Source organism: Vanellus vanellus (assembly GCF_965231255.1).
Source record: "Vanellus vanellus genome assembly, chromosome: 6".
In the NCBI taxonomy this organism is placed as follows: domain Eukaryota; kingdom Metazoa; phylum Chordata; class Aves; order Charadriiformes; family Charadriidae; genus Vanellus; species Vanellus vanellus.
The window spans coordinates 724,671-748,864 of record NC_138911.1 but is presented as its reverse complement, the minus strand read 5'-3'; the positions used below and the strand labels follow the sequence as shown (position 1 = coordinate 748,864).

The window sequence follows — 24,194 nt, the reverse complement described above, 5'->3', positions numbered from 1 at the left end:
GGAGGCACACCTTACTGGTTTCTTCTTCCAAGACAAGGCTCCCCCTAAAGGCACGCAGGGCCAAACTCACCTTCCGGCTGTGCTCGTTTTCTGGGCCTCTGTCGCTGTCTGATCTCCTCTTCTCTGCTGTTCTCCTCTCCTCTGCCTGCAACAGCACAGACACAGGAATTATGTCAAGGATTAAGCAAGGACTCCTGCCAGGGGAGTCAGTGCCTGACCCTGTGCCCACCAGAACATATAAGAACTGCCTAGAAAATGTCAGCAAAAGAGGAAAGATTGTTTTTTGGGACCCTCAATCAAACTGATGCGGGGAAAAAAACAGAAGTCAGAAAGTAAGGGAAGTAGAGAAAAGCAAGAAAAACGGATGTGTTCCCACAGGTCCCTCCTCCTCCCAAGGCAGAGGTGTCCTGTACAGTCCCATTTCTTTCCAAGGCAGACCAGGTTTCAGGTACCTTTTCAGATTGGGGCCAAGGACTCAGCTGAGCATTCACCTGTACAAGAGCCGGGAGCCTGTATAGGATGCAGCTAAAAGCCAGCAAGGTAAAGTTGGGGGTGATTTTTGTCCCTGTCAAACACAGTGCCCTTCTACCAAGGTCCCTCCCCACTTCCACTGGGTTTAGCCATGCTGCCACCACAATGGCAAGCTCTGCTCTAGTGTTGATATCCCCCTGCCTGGTAGGAGGTGAAAATTAGCCCTTCTGTCCTAATGAACTACAGACACTAAACACAAGGCATGCCATGGGCCAGGCATTTCTCTGCCCCTATGTGAGACTGATAATACAGACACAGCCATGTCCAACAGAGTGGGATCACAGTGGGTCTCAGCAAAATAGCCTGCAGAGCGTAAGTATCTTTTAAGAAAGGCTTTCTGCCCTGGTTAGACAGTATTGTCGGGGCATCACCGGGAGGGCTTTGCGCTGTTGCATGTGCCAGGCAGATGAGGGCAGGGTACCAGCCTGCCCCCCACGCTGCTGAGCCCCTTAGGGCAGGGGTTGGTGCTTGCTCAGGGCTCGGCCACTTGTCCCACTCCCACCCAGACGCTGCCATAGCACGTGATTTGCAGCACGGCGGCTGCCAAGTGGCACAGCATTTATCACAGCTGCCTCCCCCTGTTTTGTAACCGTACATGGCAGCCCTGGGGCTGCCTCGCACAAGCACTGCCACGAGCGGTGAGTGGAGAGGCCCCAGCGTGCTGCAGCCCAGCCAGGGCATCCCCAAATTCCCGTCCCTGCTGAACCACTACAGGGCCGGGGAGCATGTGGGGCTGAGATTATCATGCTACCGTTCTGCACTGCCAAGCAAAACTGAAATACAAAGAGGAAAGTCAGCACAAACTGCCAGGTCAGCCGTTCGAGAAAGCGTCAGTGTGGTGAGGTCCAACCCAGGCTGGAAACAGGACTTTTATTCCAGTCATTTGCCAGCCTCAGGTTTAGCCCAGCATTAGGTGGCTGGATGTGTGAAACTTGGGATATGAGTCTCAATACCCACCAGCTCTGCTCAACCTCCCAAAGCAACTCATCCCCGCTGCAGCCTGCTCCCACGTACCCGGTGGGATTGTGCAGGGAGTTGGGGGTGGTCTTTTTGGGGACTGTCCACATATGCTAAATCTGAAGCAGGTGGGAAGCGTGATCATATAGGCAGTACTCATGGATGCTGCCCTCAGTGCACAACAGCTTCCCTGGTCTGACTGGTGTGAAGTTGGTGTAGCTCCAGTACAGGTGGAAGTTCATGTTAACAGATCCTGGGAAATAGTGAGGAAGATGTTAGCTATATTGTCTTAGGATTTCTCAGCAAACATTTGGGAAAAAATGCAGAGGGATATGTGCCCAGAGAAGCCACCCCTCACCATAACCTGGCTTGTTGCAAAACAGCGCAGGATATGGTGAAAGATGATACTGGGTATTTATTTTGAAAGGTTGCTGCAAAAACTTATGTAACCAGAAAATGCTCCCTTCAGGCTCAAAGACGACTGCTCGTGCATCACCATTTGAAGAATCTAGTAGCCAGAGTTCTAACAAGTCTCCGCAGCCCCAAACTGAGACCTTGTGTTTACGGAGAGATTAAAACAGCAGAAACCTGCTGTTTTAAGTCTGCTTATTTGAGGAGGCTGGCTGGGGAGCGAGGTGCAGACGGATGTTAGCCTTTACAGCAGCTGTACAAGAAACTCGCCATTTTAGAAAGAGTACAAAGGAGCCAGCTGCTGCAGAAGAGCTGGAGCCCCTTCGTCCCTGGGGGAAACCTCGTGTGGGAGGAGAGACAGGAGAGAAGGAGCACGGATTGCCTCAGAAATGCTAAAGACAGCTCATAACTGATGGGGAAACTGAGGCAGGGAGCTGCATGGGTGTGCTTATTGTTTCATCTGAGTCTGCATACTTCTCATGCAGGCTCATGCAAAGAATGATTCAGTCTGGAGCCTTTACAATGCCAGACTGTGTCCCTGAAGACGGGAACCGGAAAGCCAGAGCATCTGCACAGCCGGAGCGCTGAGCCAGGGTGTGCATAAGCTGCAGGGGGGGAGCAGTGTGCCTCTGCCTGCCTGCAGCCCAGCGCAGCTTGACTTCAGCCCTGCCTCCGCCAAGCCTAGAGCGAGCCTGCGCCCAGGAAACGTGCTGGGACGGCCTGGCTGAGGGACTGTGCTGCAGCTCGCGAGACGCAGGAGAAGACGTAGCTCTTGCATGGCTGACCAGTGCCGGAGACCTGCAACCCAGAGCCTGTCCTGTTTTGGGCACCAGCTCTTCGGTGCACACGACTCATCGCTCTGTCACAGGGACACTGTACAGCTCTCCATCCTTTTACACCCCTCACTCAAAGCCAGGCTGCCTTTTTCCTTAGTCTGCTTCTATTTTTGCCTCTCAAAGGGCACTGTCGAAAAGACAGAGGACCAAAAAAATCCGGTTCTCTTCTCCCAGGAAAGCAGGTCTGAACTGTGCAGTTAAGAAAACATGGTTAGCTTTGCTTTTGCACTGGCGCAGGAGCAGATTTTTCGCAGTTGCTCCGTGCTGCCCCAGAGCTGCTGTTAGCCTGTTATGACACACCCAGGGCCATAGGGAAGCAAAACATGTTTTTCTCCTCCTTCCTCCTCTCCGCCCCCAAAATTATGAAATATGACAATGACATTATCATCTCGTAGTTTAACTGTTCCTGCACAGCAGGGGAAGAGATGTGAGGAAGGAACAGAAACCTAAAGTAGGCAGAGAAGATTACGTTTGTTTATCATGAGATTCATGCAAGGATTTCTCTGTTTCTGAGACACAGAATGGTCCAGGCCAGGGGAGGGCAGAGCCTGCTCCTAACCAGGATACGGCCCTGGGATCCCAAATGCTTTCTGCTGCTGGGTTTGTCTGACCTCCCGAGGTACATATACTCAGCTAATGTTAATGTGCAATGGTGATGATGCTGATGCCATTATCCAGCCATGTTAAGCATTGTTTTGTACGAACAGTTCTCCAAACAAAAAGCTTTGACAGGCTTCGATATCTCTGAGCTACTTCATTGTCGTCTTATTTTAAAAATAAGTACCAACAGATGTGTTAAATTAATCATTTGGTACCCACTTCTCCAGGCACCAGAACTGGCATGTTGGCACCAGAACTGGCATTTCTTCTGCAGGAGGAGATTTTGTAAGAGCTTAAGGCTGGTTTTCCAGTGCTCGGATCCTCCACTGGGCAGGATTTTTGAAACTAGTACATGAGAAGATATTTTTTTCTAACTCTTGAAAAATCTGCCTACTAATTGTGCTGCCTGAAGGGAGCTAAAGACTTTTCAGACACCTTTTCTGCCTATCTTCCCCTCCCATCTGCAGTGTAAAAGCAAGTGTTTCTCCTGCCACAGGTTTGGTTCCTCTCCCATGTGAGCACCGGAGTAAACTCATCTGTGTAAGTCCCTGAAAACAGCTTTTGTGTCTCTTGATTACAAACAGTCATTTCTGATATACCATCCTGGGAAACTCTGTTAATAAAAGGACAATTTAAAAGCCCTGAAGCCCTATCAACTGTCCATTTAAAAGATGATTTGTAACCTGCTAATTAACCATTGTACTCCACTGGTCCAGGGCTGCCAGCTTGCAGCTCTAATGCATTAATGATCCTGAAACATTGCCAGAGCATGGAGTGGCTTTTTAGGAAAACTGGTGCTAAACATTAGGCATTATCCCCGGCCCTGCTTGCAGATTTAGGGGCAGCCAGGCAGAGGTGGGAAGAAAGGTCCCAGAAGTGGCACCTCCAAGCCAGCAGCAGCGCTGGAGGGTGTGAAGTTGCATGAGTAGAGCGATGTGCTCAGGCTAATTCATGCTGCAAGGAGAGAGGATAATTTCGTCCCTCTAGCCCTCTGTGCTAACACAGAGTGAAAGAGTCTTTCACTGGGTAGAAAAAACCAGGCTGCAAGATGACACGGTGATATAAGGCACTGGGGCTGTTTTGGAAAAGAAAATCATGAGAACAGCTTTTTTTTTACCTTGTGTTTCCTCTTGGCAACCTCTGCCACAGCTGTGTGCTGCCAGCTGCGATATGGTCTGGGACTGACAGCATGGTGCTCGCTAGAAGCACCAAGGGCAGCAAGAAGGGGAGTAATTTTTTTTTTTTTCAATTGAACTTCATCATGAATAACAGTAGAGAAAAATGTGGGATAAAAAGAATGCCCATCAAATGTTCTAATAGGATAAATTTAGCAAGTGTGGAGAGGAGGACGCAATTTTGACAGTGGCCAGGCTACGGGATGTTACCAAAGGGGGAATGATGGATGTGATCCTCTCTCCTCGGCACCACAGGCTTCTGGGGGGGGGGGGGAGGACACAAATAACCCAGCACGAGCAGGGAACCAGCTGGGGCACGAGGTGAAAAAACCCAAAGGATGGACCATGCTGGGCTAATAAGGGAGGCTGATAGCTAATGCTTGAATTGGGGATCTCAGCTCAGGTTCTAACACACAGCTTCTCAGATGACAAAGTGATATCCCATCAGGCTCTCCCAGTAGTTGATCAATTTGGGGATAAAACCGAAGTTTCTCTTTTGGATTAACAACTAATTAAAGGATAGAAAACAAAAAGTGGCAAGTAAATGCCAGTTTCCACAGTAGAAGATTAGCAGGGGTGTGCCACTGGAACATGTGCTGCTCAACATGCTCATAAATGGTCTGGAAAAGGAGCTGAATAGAGAGATGACAGTTTGCTGATGATACTAAATCATCCAGGGCAAAGAATGTAATTTGCCAGGAAAGAGCCGCAAAAGATCTCTTGACATTGAATGCCTGCATCATAAAATTACAGATGAAATTCAATATCAATAATACAAAATAACTCACATGGAGAAAAATGCCCCCTCTTATATATACACACACAGTAATGAAGCCTGAACTATGATTAACGCTCAGGAATGAAATTTTGGTGTTATTGTGACTAGTTCTCTGAAAATGTTAGCTCAATTATTTAGAAAAATAGCAAAGAAAATGTGAAGTTGTTGGGAGAAGAATAGAGAACAAGCCAGAAACATTGTTATGTCACTGAGTACATCCACAAGAGCCCACAGCTTGAATACCATGTACAGTTCTGGTCTTCTTGTATTAAAAGAATATAGTAAAAATAACAAAGGCACAAACGAGGACAAAGACAGTGATCAAAAACACAGAACTACTTCCTCACCACACACGTCTCAATAGGGTCAGTCTCTTAAGCCTGCAGAAGACATGGCTGAGGGGAGATGTGAAGTGGGTCGATAAAATCATTTGTGCTTTGGGAAAGTGACCAGGGGATGATCGATGCACCGCTTCCCGTGACGCAGAAACAAGTGGAGTTATCAGGTAACAAGTTTGAAGAAAAAGAAGGGATGCACATTTCAACACAGCACGTCACTTAACATTGCAGCTCCTGGCTGGAGATGTTGTGGGGAATAAAGTTTAGATGGACTCAAAAAACCCCAAAAAAGACTAGAATTCAGGCAATGAAAAGCCTGTCAAGGAGAAAGATGCTGTTCTTGGCAGAAGAGGTCCCTAACTTGGGGGCCGGTGAGTATAGGAGGGGAGGGATGACTGCAGGCTTCCCTGGTCTTCTGCTCTTTCCCTGACGCTGTGCTGCTGGCTGCTGCTGCAGACACTTGGTGTTAGTGCAAACTGCTGCACTGACACTCTTGCTAGTGCACGGCCCTCACTGGGCAGGTCCCAGCTCGCCTGCAGTGCTGGGGTGGCTTTGGGTTGCAGAGCCCACCAGGGAAGGTTTCCCTGTTTGCCAGCTTTCCTGGAGTGATGCAGCACGGAGCCACTCAGCATTGCTCACGTGCTTGTTGGCACCACAGCTAGGAGGGCAGAGGCATGCTGTAACCTTGTCTGGGGGGGGAACTGAAGCCCAGGGCTGCCAGGGTTTGTGGATGCTGTGACCCCAACAGTGCTGGTGGGATTTGGCCTCCATTTCCAAAAGAAATCGCTGCATTCAACATCCCTGTGACACACATGGAGTTCTGCAGACTAAAATTATTTAATACAGCATTTTACATATTTTTGTATTAGTAACTCTGATGTGCTCTCTGCACTGCAGTCTTCCAGTGCCTCTTGGAGAAACACATCGCTCAGAGGCACAGCACGTGAGACAGACTTGCCTGGTTTCAATTTTTCAAGCACTATCACTACCAGTAAAAAGAAGCACTTGTTTAAAACACTAATCCTTAACGCAGCTTGGGAACAGCTGAAGTGACAGGGTGGGCCAGACCAAATCTCCCTTGACTCAACCAGCCCAAGCTGGCATGACGTGTGAGATGCCAATGTGACCTGTCACTTCAGGCCCCATCTGCTTCTGTCACTGATCCTGAGAAAAGGTTGACCGAGTGTGGATGGAAGAAAGTAGCTTGCAGAGGTGACCGTGAAATCCAACCATTTAACTCTCTTACAGCCACATCCTTTGAGTCATGTTGTAAGGTCCCTGTGTGCTGAGCGCTGGTTTTTGGCCTGTCTGTTGTAGCTGTTGTCTGAAGTTACACAATTAAAATAGTAATACGAAGATAGCTTCATTAACTAGGGATGGAACAGGACATGGTCAGTCTAGAGAAAGCACCAGGAACAAGGAAGCCTCCTGAGCTCAGCTGGACTCTGAAACATATCCAGCTGGTAACAGGTATTGGAAACTAGAGTTTCAAACACTTTTATATCTTTTTCTAAATTGTAAGAGGAATCCAAAGAACAACAACAAATACTCCCATGAAAGCCCATTTTTAAAATAAGCTCATGAACACGCTCTTCCAGCCCCTCCATTTCCCAGCCGTGGGAGGTGTGCTCTGTGGCAGCCCCTGTGCTTGCTCCCTGCCCCCTGTGCAGGCTGGGCGAGCACGTGGTCCCGAAAGCACCCTGCCTCCCATTCTGCTCTCTGTGAGCTTCCAAGAGGCTGGGGGAGGTATGCTTCAAAGCTCAGTAACAGAAAGCAGGGGACAGTTTTTCTGTGCCAGCAAGAAGCACAATGCTATCGCTAAATGGGTCTTGCCAGCGATGTTAGTCCAAGACTGCTGTTGAGCCAGGCTATCTGTCCAGCCAGAAGACCTGGTGATCAAGCAAAACCAGTCTTTCTTTTCAGTCTTAAGTAATACTGAGGGCATATACTGCTCCTCGGTAGTGTTATTCGATAGCTAGAGTTCCATGAAGCCTCTGTGGCTTTCCTGTGCTACTGACAGAGATCCTTCTCTCATTCAGCCAAGGTGTGAAGGCACCAAATGGCTCTGCACAGTCCTTCTCCCTGTGGACATCAGCACCAGCAGGCTCTTGTCCAGCACCTAGGAGCCCTCCCTCGCAGCCCCCTGCTGCTAGAAGAGTGCCTGAGCTTCAGTCCAACCCTCTGCCAACTGAGCGACTGGGTTTGGACTAAACAATAAAGAAAAACGGGAAGACTTTAAATGAATTTGGTATCTGAGGAGGAGCAGCATAGAGTTGTTGCATTCCTTGGAATTATCAGGATTAGCTTCTAGCCCAAGCTGTGTGAAGGAGACCACTGTGGTTATGTACAATTGAGGAAAGGAGGGCTGACAGGGTGATGCAAGCTCCTTGCACTGCTGTATGGAGGTAATTGCATTCATTGGGAATGAGTCTAAATGAATGAGCTTAAATGAATGGCAGCACAGTGGGAGCTGAAAGTAGCACGAGAAAGACCCAAGACACCAACCTCTGCTGAATCACCAAAATCAAAACTGCCAGGCATTAGGGACTTCACACCCTCTTTGCCAGCCTACAATTCAAAGCATCAGATCTTCAGTGGTTCATGTGAAAAGGTGTAGGCAGATATGACTTTAAGCCAGCACAGCTGTAGGCCTGTTCTCATACACACTCTGAATCTAACTGCTGCAGGGCCCATATGAGCAAGGCATCACCAAAACCACACACGTGAACCCTCAGTCTCAGATTTAATGTTCTATAATAAAAGCATATGAGGTATTAGCGTTTCCAGGGCTGTCCGTACACCTTTAAAACAGGGCTCAGCATCTGAAGCCAAAATCTAGGCGCTCCTCCTGCTGTTCTCTCCTAGCACAGACCCAGCCTTGATGACCTCAGAGATAAGTACTTAAACAAGCCCAGCAAGAGCAGAAGTGGAGACACTTGCCCTGCACAGGACAGAATTATATTGACAGCCTCAAGGACACCTACAGCACAGGCATGGTCAGGCCACTCTCATCCCACCATCACGTCTAGGTGTGTCCGTGATGCCTAGACTGAAACGGGCAACATCTGCCACATGAACCTCTGGTGAATGGATAGTGGCCCAATCAGGCAGCCTATATGGGGCATTTTATGGCATTCAAAAAACTGCTTGGTAGCCATGAGAAAGGAGCACACAGGCTTTCAGAGCCTGGGTAAACTCTGGAGAGCAGGAAAAGCTGAAGATTAACGTGGGCAGTTAGCAGATGGTTGGCTGCTGTCCCGGAGAGGGTGCTGCATAGGTCTCCCAGCGCTCCTGGGTGTGTTTGGCAGCTACACTAAGTGTTGTTTTCCTTCACAGTCTTTGCTGACCCTGTTTGCTGCCGGCATTCTTACTTATCTGTGCAAACTCTCAAATAGGAAAATATCACATGCCGCCGTGTGTGTAAAGAGGAAGGTATTTGCAAAGAAGTATTTGAAATATGTTTCAAAGATTAACAAAGTTCAGCCAGCTCACCCAGTAGGTTATGGCCAGGCACAGCAGAATTTGGGTTCAGAAGCAGATATTGCCCAGCACTGCTAACTTTTAAGTCATGCAGTGCATCAAGAGGATAGCGCTCCTGACTCAACCTGCTGTATGGCCACAAAATGAAGTTGGTAGGAGACAGGAGGTGAGATTCGTGACCCATATCTGGCAGTGCTTTCATCGATCCTTCCAAAACAGCATCTGATACTTCTTATGGACCCAGTACGTTTAAGAGCCTGCTAGCTCTAGCTAGGATCACAGAGAAGGGAAAAGATTGTAGCCTTTCCTCTTCCACAGTGATGGAAGCCAGAGAATTTTATGGTGATAAGCTCCACACTATTAATATATAGTCTCTCCCAATGTTCTATCACTGGGCTAGCTCCTAATCTGTCCCCATGGCCATTCTTATGCCAGCAGAACTAGTGGATGCTACTGATACAATGCAGTCCGGTCATTCGCAATGAACTTACTTTTTCCTTGTTATCCATGGTGATGGCAATCTGCATTCTTCTCCCCCGGCGGAAAGCCACCAAATGGTCTGTCTCTTCTTCACTCAGGTCTGGCACTCTGCCTGGGCCAGGGAAGCACTCGGTGCGTTTCTCACTGACAATCCGCTTGCCCTGGAAAGGACAGCATGGGTTAATGATACCTCCACTAGCCCTGTGAAGTGCCTTTCCGAGGAGAGTGGCCATCCCCAAATTGCACAGGACTTTGGTCTGGCAGAACAGAAACACGACCCAGATAGTTTATAAAGCCTTGGTTTATAAAGCTGCCAGCCTAGATACTTTAAGGGACATGTAATATTACATAGGCACATTTAACCGAGAACAACTTAGGTAGGGTGGGATTTGCCCTGTTCAGATGCTTTGCAGCATGAACACCGATTGACGTTTTATTTTAGACAGGCGAACCATCTTGCATTTGTGTCTTTGAAATAAACGCGAACTTGTCCTTTCACCAAACAACATGTCCCAATAAAACGTGAGGCTACAGTGGAGCAGAAGCCTAGAGGGTGAAAGAGAAGGGAAACAGCGGTGTTCTCTCCAGCCTTGCCCACAAAGCAGTTACTACCTTGAACTGTATTAATACTTGATAATGTATCATCTTCATAGTCATTGTGCGTTCATATTTCTGGAATGATTTATTCCACAGTGGAATAGTTTAGAAAAACTGATACATAAACTCCTCGAACAAGGGCAGTTTACCCCTTTCAGATATTATTTCCAGCTGTCTGTATCAGTTCATGACTTTACTGCATGGATTTTCATCTGGTTCTTATTTTGTTAATTAGCTTTGTTGCTGGCTGAGCTCCTGCCAGTGCCCTCAGCCGTCACTTCCATAAAATGAGCACATCTTTTGTACAAAAATACATACTTTTTCTCATTTAAAAGTATCATCTTTCACTTCCATCATGTGCCTTTTTATTTTTGCCTTACAAGGAAATGGGAGACATAATAAGTCATCTCCATCTCTATTTCTGATCTTTTTCTTTTCTCTTCATCTGTACGATCCCTCTGCTCATTTTTACCAGGGATGAACAAACCTCAGAAGCTTCCCTCTCTAAAGGATGGTGTATTTTCCTCTGTTTTTCTCCCTGGACTTCCACACATACTGGAGTCTCGATTTCAAAGGAGCTCAAAATCTCCAAGTAAACTTCAGTGAAACTTGGGAACACAGCACACACTGACCTTTCATTTGTATGGAAGTTTTGCAAGCATCAGTGAATTTGCCATGACATACGATATCAAGATGTCTCGCATTAGCCTCATCTTCACTCGGCTCTGCCAGAAGTGCAGATGTTAGTCTGGAGGGAGACTTGCTGTAGACAACCTCCGTCAGCAAGACCTTTTTTATCACTTGTCCAGTCATCGAGCTTCCTAACACATGATAAATGTTTTAGGAGGTACTGGAGTATTTCCAGCCTCAGACCTTCGGTCTCTGGTTTACTCTTCTTTCACATCTGTGTAATTTTGCTGTCTCAGCAGAGACAGTTCTTGAGTTAGTCTGATGCATGCTAGAGGAGGAGTGGGTCCCTGCACTGCTGTTGGTTCCGTCAGCCACAGCTGTGGGACGTGGTGGGAACCTTTTTATACATTGCCTTGTGTATGTATAGCTCTGGGTTTAGGTTTCAGCTGTAGCTCCTAACAAGTTTTGCTGCCCTTAGTAGGACCCTTGCTATTTCTGCTTTTCTTGAAATAAGTGAAGCCACATGTTGTGTTCAAAGCAAGGATCTGCTGCCAATCTGTTCAATGCCATTCTAGTACTTTCCCTGTTGTTCTCTATGTTTGTGTCAATGCAGCCTCCTACTTTGACTGCTGCTGAGGACCAACATCTGTGAGCCATCCCCAGAGATGTCAAGATCTTTTTCCTGAGAGAGTAAAATCTAATAGTCAAGAGAATAGGCAATCATTTAAATATGGAGTACAACTGTCTTGGCATCTACCACAGCCAGACATTTAGGTGTGCTTTTACCTGCCACCAGGATATATGTCCTGGAAAAGTCCACATACCTGTAAACTGTGAGCTGTTTTAAAGGCTTTAGTCTATGTATCTGTCTTAAGAAGGATATAATTTTATCAGAGACTAGGCAGAGCCAGAAAGTTCAAAGCAGAATCTAAAGTGCTCTGAAATCCTAGTTTTACTCCCCCTCCATGAATAGGGAATGCTACGCTGTCCTTAATTACCCATCCCACTGCAGTCACAACATTACAAGTAATTGCATTACTGCTCTGTTCCTAAAATAAAGTCAGAAGTGGTTGAAGATGTGAAGGTCAATGGCAGTTTTGGCAGCAGTGACCAGAAGAGAGTGGATTTTAGGAGCCTGAGAGCAGTAAGGAAGGCAAGCAGCAGACTAAAGACCATGGCCTTCAGGAGAGCAGGTGTCGACTTGTTCAGGGAACTGGTAGGCAGGATCCTGTGGGAAGCTGTCTTGCAGGGGGAAGGATCCCAGGATTCAATCAATCCCTGGTTGATTTTCATGGAGAAGGCACAAGAACATAAGGAAGGACTTCCTGTTGCACAAGAAGATGAGCAGGTGTGGAAAGAGGCCAGCTTGGCTGAGCAGGGAGCTCCTGGTTGAACTTAAATGCAAAAAGGGAGCGTGTGGGAGGTGGAAAGGGACAGGCTCTCAAGGAAGTTTACAGCAGCAGGACCTGGGCATGCAGGGATGGAGTGAGGAAAGCCAAAGCTCAGGTGGAGTTGAAACAAGTGAGAGACGTGAAGGTCAGCAAGAAAGACTTCTGTGGATACATTAGCAGCAAAGAAAGTTGAAGAAAGCTGTAGGCCTGCTGCTGAATGGGGTGACACAGTGCATGGAAAAGACTGCTTACTCCATGCCTTCTTTGCCTTGGTCTTTTACTGGCAATGTCTGCTCTCTACCTCCCAAGTCCCTAACCTAGCGGCAGAGTCAGAAATGCTTCACTCACTCCCTCTGCACCCTGGAAGATTCAATTAGGGACTGTTTAAATAAAGTAAGAAGGTGGGACTAGGTGGGCTGCATCCAGGGGTGCTGAGGGTGTAGGCTGATAGCACCGTCAGGCTGCTTTCTACTGCTTAACATCTTCTTTGGTGATCTGGATAATAGCACAGACTACACCTCTGTCAAGTTCATGGGTGACACCAAGCTGATACGCTGGAGGATGGTACTGTCGTTCAGAAGGATCTTGACAAGGTGGAGGAGGGTTAACAAAAATAAATGACAAGTCCTGTACCTGGGACAAAAGAACCCCGAAGAATCCCATGCCTCGCTACAGGCAGGGGCCCAGCTGGCTGGGAGCAGCCCTACAGAAGTACTTTGGGAGCCTGGTGGGCAAGAACTTGACCATAAGTAAAGAGAGAGGAAGGCTTGTTCCTCACTTGGTTCCATTAGCACAAGGACAGACATCAGGTTGAGGGAAGCGATTATTTCCCTCTGTCTGGGCCACACTTGAAGCATTGTGTCCCATTTCCCTTCAACGCAAGATGAGAGAGGTATAAACAAATTGGAAAGAGTCTAGCGGAGAGTAACCGAGATGGTTACAGGGCTGGAGCACAGGATGCACATGGTGAGGCTGCATTTGTTAAGTCTGAAGAGAGGAGAAAAGGCAAAGAGGGAACCTAATTACAGTATTCCTCCATCTGAAAAGGTGTTATGAAGAGAACAGAGTCCAACTCCTCTTGGAGGTACACAGACACAACCTGCCACAAGGCGAAGTACAATGGGAATTAAGGGAAAAAAAAGTCACAATGGTGGTAGTCAAACACTTGAAAAGAGGTGCCCAAAAAGGCTGTGAAATCTCCATCACCAGAGATTTTAAGAACTGGATTGGACTCAGCCCTGAGCAACCTGAGATAACTGAAGGTAACTTTTTAGCAGGGGATCAGAATAGATGTCCTCCAGAGGTCCCATCCCACCTCAGCTATTTTATGATTCTATTATCATGCCCAAGGCTGCAGCCTGCTTCAACCATGAAGTAAAACTTATTCAGGTTTTACATCTGTATATGTGTGTGTATATGCACACATGCATGTGAGAAGATGTATGCAAGTAATGGGTTTAATACACAAGTATGAATTTAGTGATTTTGCATGTTTTCTGCAGCTCTGGCTTTTACACACCTAGAACTGGGTAGTACAGACCAGAATTCAGGATTAGTCAGCCACGAAGCTCAGGAGCACCTAGGTCTTGGCTTTTAAGTGGCACCTGCTTCCGAATGACTGAATCACATCAGGTCCAAAGGTAACATATTTCCATTGCCAGAATTATTAGCCAATGCAAACACAGGATGTTTTAAAATGAAAAGAATATTTCAAATCCTGTTTATGTTCTATGATTCATACATTTTATTCTTAAATTTCACCAAAACTGGAGACTGGCATTAGAATGGTCAGCATAGGATTCCTGCTTGCAGTCGAAGAAACCAATGTGTTTTTTCTTTATGTCAGTGCAAATCAATATTAATGGATGTGGGTGGAAGAAAAATTAACCTTGTGAATAGACTATCTTGTTTAGTATTTCAGACCACAGAGCTGCGCTGGATAATTTGAAGCTGCAAATTTCTCCTGCCATCCCCTCTGGGTTCATGGGGCAACGTCTGTGGCCACAAGAGTATCCTCTGGTCTCATTCATGTTGGCAGTTATGCTGAGATGATCTAGTAGCTCAGAGATACAGTATTAATATGGTCATTTTAGGAAGTTACTGTGTATCGGCACTAGCAGGCCACGCTGGTGCTCTTACCTTGTGATAAACACAGGAAGATTCAGTTTTATTTAACTCTTCCATTAAAGACTATGCAAATAGACACCTCTTATAGGGTAGCTTGCAAAGTTATGCTAACAGAATCACGTGCCTTCCAGATATGGGAACAAACACTTCCCATTGTGATGAAGAGGTAGTGAAAACCACAATCTCGTCAGCCACTCTGAAAACCTGAGCCTTCCTATTTAAACTTTCTCCCACAGCTAGAAAGGACGAAGTGATACGCATCATTGTGTGTGCTTCACAGTTCCCCTTTATACGGAAAACTAAACTCTTTCTTATGCCTGGAGACATGGAAGAAAAGGGCTTAGCAGTTTTTTGAGGCCCTCTACACATCATGGGCCTGTGACTTAACCCTAAAAATGTCAGTGGAGTCACACAAGGGACAAATACAGCCTCCTTGTTTTGGAGTTGGTGTATGCAAGACTGCACCTCTCCTCTTTCTCTCCCCACACTAGCCTCTCCTCTTATGAAAACCTGTTCCTCGTTCATGTCTTTTGGGGAGGAGGGCTCCGTAAAGCAATCTGGGCAATTGCCCAAAGTAATCTGTAAAGCAATTTTCCAGGAAAGAATCTCTTTCTTTTCCGCAGCACCTGTCTCCCTGGCAGCAAGCCCCCAGCCGAGGAGGCTGCCTGCTGCCACCCGGGAACTCTGCAGCCCAAGCAAGGCACTGCTGTTTCCTCAACACACAGTCCCCACAAAGGACAGTGTTCTCCCACTGTAAGAGCCAAGCTCTTGGGAATCGCGGGAATGACTCAAATTAGACCCTCCTGTACAGGGTCCAGTCCTGCATGACTGTAGTATATTTGGGGAAGAGCTGAGATCTGCTGACATCCTCTGAAGGCAGCCGGACACAGTATGCCTGGCAGAATAGGCTCTTCACTGCTTGCTGTCCTGTCTCCCTGCTCTATTTGTAGCATCATTCAGAGGCTGAAAATATGGTCTGGCTTTGCTTTGGGACTACTGAATCGCTCGAGCCCGGTAGATACTTCGGTGCTGAAGCTGTACATTGCTTTGCTCTTCAATGGTTATAATTCCCAGGAATTATATTTGCTCCAGGGATAATCCTGAGTTTCCTGGGATATTCAAGGCACTAAATCTTCCCTCCTTTAAGCCCTGAGCAGGCACGTACAGTAATCCTAGGGGGTACTGCTGAGGTTAGTTAATGAACTGGAGAGCTGGGCTCGCTCTGCCCTAAAGAGAGCACCAATACAAGGTGTTTAGCATTCTAGTTAATATTTTTTTTAATTATGAAAGTAAGCCCAGAGATGACTTAACAAGGTAATAGCAAGCTATTAATCCATAACTTGTACATCAAACATTAATTCTAGCTTAAGTCAACAGCTGTTCCCTAGAGTTCTTCACTGTTTAGGTGGTGACGGCCTGTCCTTTAGACAAATAACATGGTCACAAATAACTTTTGCTGGGGGGGCCCAGCACCAGGGGGGTATGTTTGGAAGACGACTTCATTGCTTACTATCTCAGAAAGTCCTTCCTGAGGAGGTACGTGGCCCCTGAGTCAAAGCAACAGCAAAACCACTACCTGAAAGCCTGAAAACCAATGCAGAGGACCTTGTACCCACATACCATGAGCAGGACGAAAGCCTTAAAGAGCACTAGTAGATTTACAAGGAGGCGGCACCTTCCTTGGGCCATTAGATGCTAAACGCCACAGTGGGAAGGCTGGCACATTGGCAAAGCCATTAATCCCTGCAGTTTATTGAGCAGATGGCAAGGAAGACTCAGAGGCTGATGCAGGAAATAACTATTTAGCAGAGCTGTGATAGCTAGACCCGTACAGGCTGGGAGACCACCAGCTTTCCTAGGCAGTACCCTCTTTCCCTCCCTCCCTCCCCATATTGCTTCTGGCTAAGATGCAACGCCTGAAGGCACATTCTGCTTAATGTGCTGTCCTGGTTTGAGATAGAACAGAATCAATTTTCTTTCCAGTGATTTTACTTTTCAGTTAAGTCTCTTCTAACTAACCGCCCTCTCTGAAACTAAGGACACATTTTTCCATGACATGTGCTGACATGTGTCTACTTTTGCTTGTTTATTGTTTTAAGAATATCAGTGATTTCCTAGATTGCTCATCCCACATTGGGAAATCCTGGCCCTCGGTGGGCTAGCTCCCGAAGCGAGGGATGGCAGATGAGGAGAGTGCCCATGAAGAGCCAACGGGAACAGAGAGCGGGGCCCAACCAGCTGGCAGTGCTGGCAGAGCCACCTCTTCCCCGCCACAGGGCCTGTCCTGGCTCACTCACTGCCCGCAGGAGATGTGAGACTGGCACTGGCTATTTAGCTGCAGTCAGACAAACCTTCACTGCTTCCCTTGTCGCATTTCACTGAGAAACTGTCAACTGAAAAGTGCCCACCTTCTGTCTGAGGCATACCCCAGACTGCAAAGGTAGCCTTAAAAATGCCCATCTGAGGAGCGTCAGGAAAAAGAACATGGGGAACAAAGGAAAACCCTAAACTTCTGTCTAGTTCATGCCATTTCCCAGCTGTCTTTCCTTTTGGGCTTCTCCCTGCAGTGATTTGTGATATTTAGGATTGAATGTGAATGGTTTTCTGCACAGCCCAGCTACTCTGTTGCTTGAGCCTTGGAACAGTCATAGGAAGGATGGTGATGGCCCGTTTAGTCATCTCAGTATCACCGAGCAAGTCTCTTCAGGGACGCCTGGTGAATCCTTGCTCACTGGGAAGCTGAAGCAAATTATCTGCCTTCTCTTTTAATCTTCAGCAGCCCAGGGGATGCCTTAACAGGGCAGCAGCAACAAATAAGCTTGTATTTCATGTGATATCAAATACAATTTTGTCCAAAATCCTAACAATTTTTCCCTCTCACCCATTAGTCCCATGCTTTTCCTACTCATCCATTTAGAGAACTATATTTAAAGTAACTAAAGGAAGGTTCTGGATTGATGCTACTGGAACATTCACCAATAAATCAGTTTTCCTCTGTCATCAAGTCAGGCTGCTGGGTTGTGCTTTACACTAACACTCGGGAGACCTTGCAGGGCTGCTACAGCCTGTGAAAGGTGTTTAATGCAAGCAAATTCATATATACCATACAACAGGGAACTTATGGAGAGTTTCCATGGAGGTCTGTATTTCCAGCAGAAAAATCTGAGAGGTCTATTAATTGGCCATGCTGAAAAACCCTGGCACAGAGTTTAAGACAGCAATGCAATTTAGCTGCCAGTGCTTTGCGCTAATACAAATCCCCATCCAGGACTTGAATTCTGAGCTACAGATCACGGAAACGGCTCCAGGGGACACAGCCTGCCTGCGAGAGCCACTCACTCTGCAAATGGAATTGCTTCAAATATAAGCCCCCCATGCAGAGCTGCATAGCTATGAGAAACCTTGGAGAAGACTCTCAAATATCTCATTGGTAATAAGTTCAGTCAGTAATGAGGACGGTTAGATGTCTATGTAACCTCTATTCTAAGAAAAAACAGATTTTTTCCCCTTACATCAGGAGGTTGGTTGGTTATGCTGGAATGAGATTACATCTGAAGGGGATGTTTGCGCTACCGGTAATCTATCTGGAACAAAGGAAATAAGAAGCCTCGGTCCCTTTCTCCTGAAAAATCATTCTGAAAGGTGCATTATTTCCTAAATGATTCAGTTCCTTCAAGGTAACATATAATGACTTTATAATGGCAGTGATTGTGGCCTATTTCTTCATGGAAAGAAAGGGTAACTAGGTCACAGAGAAACAGAAATGAAAAGGCATTCGAGGCACAAAATCAGAAAAATATTTCCAAGCTTTCTCAGAGGGAGAAATGTCTTTTTTCCTTTGTTTACAGCCAAGGTTTTCAGCACTCCTACCCCAAAGCGCCAGGGTAGCAGGAAGGATGGGGTTTTGCTTCATTACCCTGGGGAATGTCTTTGGCTTGGACCTCAGTTCAAAAAAGTCCATTCTCATTTTGTGGGCCAAGCACGTTGCTGTGCCTAAAAGGGGACCCAGGGGAGCACCATTTGCTGCCACCGTTTCCTTTTCCCAGTGCTGCTGTGGTGGAGTCAGGCGCTGACCTTGTCCGCTCCAATGTCTCAGCGAGGTGCAGGGCCAGCTGAGGCTTTCTGCCTCTGTCACATTGGCACGGTCAGCGCAAAGGGGCTGTGCTCATCTGGGTGTTGTGTCTCCCATTGGCTCACTGGTGTCTCATTAGTCTTAATAAATAGATAAGATTGCCTCTTGTATTCTTTTGAAACATATTCAACAGCAAGAAATATCATCTGCAGCAATAATCTCCCTCCAGAGACTCACTAACTGGAGAGCTTCTCTGTGCTCCCATACAGGTGAATCTGTGCACGCAGATACTATGTTGTTTCCAAAGAAGGTGGCACCTCTGACCTTTGTTCCTATTTTTTTCAGTGGTCAAACTCACAGACTCCAGTAAGAATAAGATCAGTCCCCTGGGATATACTCCAAGTGAAGAAAACAGGAGCGTGAAACTCATACAGGCACGTACTTCCTTGGACATGGTGCCAATACCAACTGCCAAAGTTTTATCAAACCCTTCTTGGCAAATAACTCCCGACATGCTAAAGCTGCCACGAGGATGCTTTGATCATTATATCTAGATGCCCAGACTCCACAAGGGACAGGGTAGCGCCCAGGAGGGGATGCTTTGGGATTTAAAAAATGAAGTAGCATTTCCAATTACTTTTGCTGTTTTGCAGAATTTTTAATTAAGTCTGCAAATACTGTGTCTCACTTTCTGCTCATCACATTGGCAACCGCAATAGATACCCACGTCACTCTGTTCTTTTTTCTGTGTTTAGGACTTTCTGGAATACAGCATCAGGGAGAAATGATGCTGGTTTTACCACCAAACATCACTGCCTCCCTGGGAATAGCTGAGGAGCAACATAGCTAAATCTGTCCAAGCTCCCACTTATTTCCATCCCCTTTCCAGGCACAGCGACACAGTTTAACAAACCCGCTGGTGGACCAGGAGGGCAATAAGGTGACTGATCTTTCAGAAAGGGAACTGGATACACATGGCTGGATGGAGCCGCTGGGAGGTTTAGCGAGCCTGGGGGCTGGTTCCTGTGAATCAGACACGGGGAGGAAAGTGCGTGGCAACTCGAGATGAAGACTGACGCTGTGCTGAAGGATTGACAAATGAGAGAAAAGGAGCGAGAAGGGAACTATTCCCTTTGGAGATGAGACACCGGGGGACACGCTGAGCAGAAAGCTCAACTGAGAGGCAGAACAGCAGCTCCTTTGTAAGTCAAGAGGCTGCAGTGTAAGAGGAATCCTCTTCCCTGCTCACCTTAGCTTTGTTGTCCATGGTAACAGCCAGCTGCATCCTCTTCCCCATCCTGAACGTGAACATATGATCTGCTTCTTCCTCCTCCTCCTCTTCCTCACTGCCAATGCCAAACCCAGGGCTCGTAGGACAGGGACTCCCCCATTTCTCGCTCACAATCCTTTTGTCCTGGAAAACGAATCACTTCTGTCAGCAAATCCAGGCACCTCGGCTCACCAATGCGATTCCCTTCCCCAAACACACCTGCACGCGAGGAGGGAGGCCAGCTACAGAAAAGGCAGGCCTTGCCCCAAGGAAGCTTTCTGTGCCCGGCGCAGTGCCATGACATTCCTAGGGAACAAGGGTCTCGTTGTCTGCTCAGCAGCAAAACCCTCAATTACAGCGGGTCTGGAAAATCCTTTGCACTTACAAATCTGACATTTCAGACTAAAATGCCAGAGTTATAGGAAACAAATGTTATCCTCATCTCTTTCTGCAGCACTCTGAGTTAGATCAGGAAAGCCTAAGTCCTGATGGAGATGGCCTTGGAAGCCAAGTGGATGGCTCCTGAGGGTGGTGCTCACCATCGAGAGGGCTGGGCTATCTTGTCCATAGTGTTCAGTCTGGGTAATTGCATCTTTCAGGTCCTGTATGAGAGAAAAACGTGTGCAACAGAGCACCTCCAGAGAAAAGCAAGGGCCGGGGCATGGTTGAGATGTGAGCAATGCACTAGCCTGGATCTAACAACCCATGCTGACTGCATGGAAGGAGGGTGAGCTGGCTTAGCAAGCTCCGCACTTGCTCTGGCAGCGGACTTCACCCAAGGGTTAAAGCAGGACTGGCTGGGTGGTTTACCAAGCCGCACTCTGCCAGGAGGGGTGGACAGGGCTTGTCAGACACAGATTTGGTCCAGTTAGGAAGGAAGCCTGGGATTTGCAGCATTTTCCCCAGTTGTAGGAAGCCCCAAAGCAACCAAGGGCTACTTGCTTTGCTCACTCACAAAGCCTAAGGAGACCATGACTTTGCCCAGCCTACAGGCATCCTCAGAGGCATTCCTGATGCCTCCAATGACACTCATACACCTGATAGGTTCTGCCTATGTATTTGCTGCAATATTCACACGTGGGACCCATCCAGGGCCAAATGTGCCTGTTCACACATTCATTTATTTGTCTGTTAATTCTGCCTGCTTGGGTACAGGCGCCTGGGCACAGCTGGAAAACTATGTTGATCAGTTAAAATCACTTTGAGCACACATCTCTGCAGAGTTTTTACATCCTTTTTTGAGGGCTTAGGAACTATGTCCCATGCCTGAAAAAGCTTTGCTGTAAAGGCTGTTCCTTTCAGAAATGTCACTTAGCTGAGACAGGACTGGAGTGAGAGCTGGCCAGTGGTGAAGGAGAGGCAGCACTTACGTTGTGAGCCTTGGTGATAGTAATAGTGAGTCCATCTTGCTTGGGTCTCCTGGAGGTAACAGCCATTCCCTCTTGCTCAGCTCGCTTTTTGTCCTCTTCTATTTCCTGAAACACATATATCCTCATCATCAGCTGGTACCTGGATGTCTACAGATGTTGTCCGGTTTTCTGTTTAGGATTTCTCCCAAATGAGCCCACTTATAAGGGGGACCGACTTGTGTCCCATCCATGTGCCCTTGGAAGGGGTCACAGGCAGCTGTGACCTGTATTACCTGTCCCTCTGCCACAGGCACCTTAGTAAATCTCTTGTTGACTCAGAGTGTCCACTGTGGTCTCAGCACACGCAATGCGAAGCAAGCACAGAGTACAGGGGTCCCTTTCTGACAGGCAGGGAAGATGATCAGTTTGAGGTTCATGAAAGATTGGGTATAGGACATGTGGAGAGGCTGGAAGACACACCAGGCCTGCAGAAAGGGAGGGCTGTGCATGGGAGCCATGGTCCCTGTGCCAGTCTGGGGTGCCAAGGGAAGGTGGCTGAGATCTGGCTATTTACTAGGCAGCTTCTTCTAGAAGCCAAGTGGTGGTGGCAGGGAGGTAGCATTTCACACAGGGGTGAGAGTTCCTCTCCCCAGCTGCTGGTGGCATTCAACCTTTCTCATAGCTTTCCACTATGTACCATTTTTTGCTGCCACCAGCAAAGGTCCAAAATGGCATCAATGGTATGAAAGGAACTGCCTTCTAAGCAAGACCCAGCCCAGAGCACTACTCAGTCTTTCAGCTCTGGATCCAAGACACAAAGTGTGCCCTGGCTCTTTGTCAAACTCAAGACTGCCTACCCAGTGGCAAATGTTAAAGAGCCCCTAAAACCAAGTGGCCTTGGGCACAGGCAGGAGAGTAACCCAGACAAGCCAAGCGGGACCCTTCTTCCCTGATAGGGAAGATAAACCTATCAAATGTCCTGAAGATGCAACCTCCTACGCATCCAAGAGGATAAGCACGAGGCACTGGGAAGGACAGATGGGGAAAACGTCGGGAGAATATGGGGTGAAAGGGTGGGAAAGGTGTGGTGCAGACAGAGGAAGATGGTAGGGCAAGAGGAGATGCTGCAGCAGGAAGGTAAGCATCAGCGAGCCTGCTTTCCAACGCAATTCAGGAGCCCTAGCTAAAGGCAGAACCCTGCCCACCTGCTCCGAATGATTTCTGAGGTTAAAATGTTATCTACGTAACAAAGTCACTCCGACACTGCTCACCATTTTCTTTACACTGCAAGTTGAGGACTCCAAAATGGAGCTGGGGAAGGTCAGAACCTGCAGACTCACCTGGTATCTTCGTATGAGTGCTTCATTCTTTTTCCGCAAAGCCAGGATTTTCTTATCAAGTTCAACATCTTTCTGCTCTTTCTTCCTTAACACTGCATCATCCACAGCAGCATCCTGAAAACAGAAGGAGCAAAGATCTTCTCAGACATTGCACCAACAGGAGGAAAACTGCTCCTGTTTGGACAGGGTGGGAAGCGAAGAGTCTTTCCCCACCATTTCTCCCCTTGGTCCTCCATTAAAAAGAATACTGTATCTTGTGAACTGATTTTTTCCTGACAGAATTGACCTTTTCTTTTCTTACAATTTTTGTTCAGCAATGAGGTAGTTAGAGCAAAAAGCTGATGTCTCACTTTGATGGCTGTCGGTAGGCTTCAGAGTTAACATGCTGCTTAGTTCCATGCAGTAAATGACACCTCTCTCTACTGTTGGTTCAGGTGTTCTCAGGCACATCAGTTCCCCTCCATTTACATTCAGAGAACACCTTGGTTACCACAGGGGATATCAAATTGGATTTTTAGAATTCTAGTGACAGCAGTGTCTCGTGAAAATTAATGCTGAGGAGTATCAACTCACTGCAGCAAGCTGATCCATATCGTCTAGACTGCCTGGTATTTGCATGAAGAGCAAGGTGGCAAGGCTAAGATCTCCTAGGCACTACAGGTTTATTTTTAAACAGCATTTTTGTGCTCTCTTTGTCAGCATGGCATCTGCATGCTGCAGAGATCTCATATTCCCTCTCCTCCGCTCACCCAGAGAGCTGGATGAGACAAAGTGAGACTGGGGAGGGGAGGAAAGGAACCCCAAATCTCTGAGCAGGCATTGCATGCTTGGATATCTGTTTTGCTGGGATTGCAACTCTAACCACCTACAGGCTACCCCCAGCCTGCCGCCTTTGACAGTTGGCCCTGTGCAGTAAGTCTGCCACAGGAGCACTACAGCAAATCCAGCTGCCGTGCATGATGCATATTGCCCACAGTGACGGCAAAGTTTGGAGGAATCGAGAAGCAAATGGAGCAAAATCATCACCCATCTCACTACAACTAGATGTTGCTCCTGCAGGTGACCCTCAGGGTTGTGTCCCTGTGAAGTGCAAACAGCCAGCGCACGGCGGAAAGGCATATTGATGGTCCCCAAGGGCTCGCAAAGAGGTTCACGTGTGCCAACGTCCTCTGCGGTGCTGCACATGCCCATCCTGGCCCCATCCTTGCCCTGGACCTGTCGAGGTCTCTGGGGCTGGTGTCAGACCCTGCTTCAGGGCACCTCAGCCCCCAGCCGTACCCCAGGGCAGGGAGAGGGACTTGCCCGGGAAAAGCTGCGCCCCACCTCCAACCCCTCTGCCAGCGCCCACCCGGTGCTAACCTGACAGCCGCTACAGGCAGGAGCGGTTTTTCCTTCATTAATCATGACATAGCAGGTGTGACCTCCTTCGGGGAAGGATACGTCAGGGGCCAGCCACGGCAGCTGGGGACACGGGATCTGGGTCTGACGCCCGCCGTGCCCTGGGTGCCTTCCTGCTGGTGGTGAGCCAGGCAACCAGGCTCCCCAGGGTCCAGCCTTCAGTGGTAGCCAACGGGCTTGCAAAGCCCTTCTCCTGGGAAGGAAGGGTTTGTCCTGGAGCTGCCTTTTGCCTGGTCCTAATGAGGTCACCAGAGGAAAAACTGGAGCAGTGGAGGTCTGGAGGAGGGGATGGAGAGGTGCTGGCTAACACAGCCCTTCTGAAACCGAGCAAACATGCAGCGAGAAGCCCAAGGCTTGAAGGCAAAGAGTAAAACCAGAGATGCTATAGCCCAGGGTAAGGAAAGCCTTTAACTCTGCAACGTGTTCCCAGCTAT

The 24,194-nt window shown here is 47.7% G+C and overlaps 1 protein-coding gene across 1 annotated transcript in view; it reads right to left on the bottom strand.

Moving 5' to 3' along the window:
• The window catches only part of CCDC9B (coiled-coil domain containing 9B), a 49,433-nt gene that overhangs the window by 22,485 nt on the left and 2,754 nt on the right, over positions 1–24,194 (bottom strand). The window contains exons 2-6 of the mRNA XM_082485166.1: positions 22,363–22,476; positions 21,044–21,148; positions 19,653–19,817; positions 9,598–9,747; positions 71–145 (exon numbers count right to left, since the gene is read on the bottom strand). Of these exons, the coding sequence (XP_082341292.1) occupies positions 71–145; positions 9,598–9,747; positions 19,653–19,817; positions 21,044–21,148; positions 22,363–22,476 (609 nt within the window). The remainder of the gene's footprint in view (positions 1–70; positions 146–9,597; positions 9,748–19,652; positions 19,818–21,043; positions 21,149–22,362; positions 22,477–24,194) is intronic.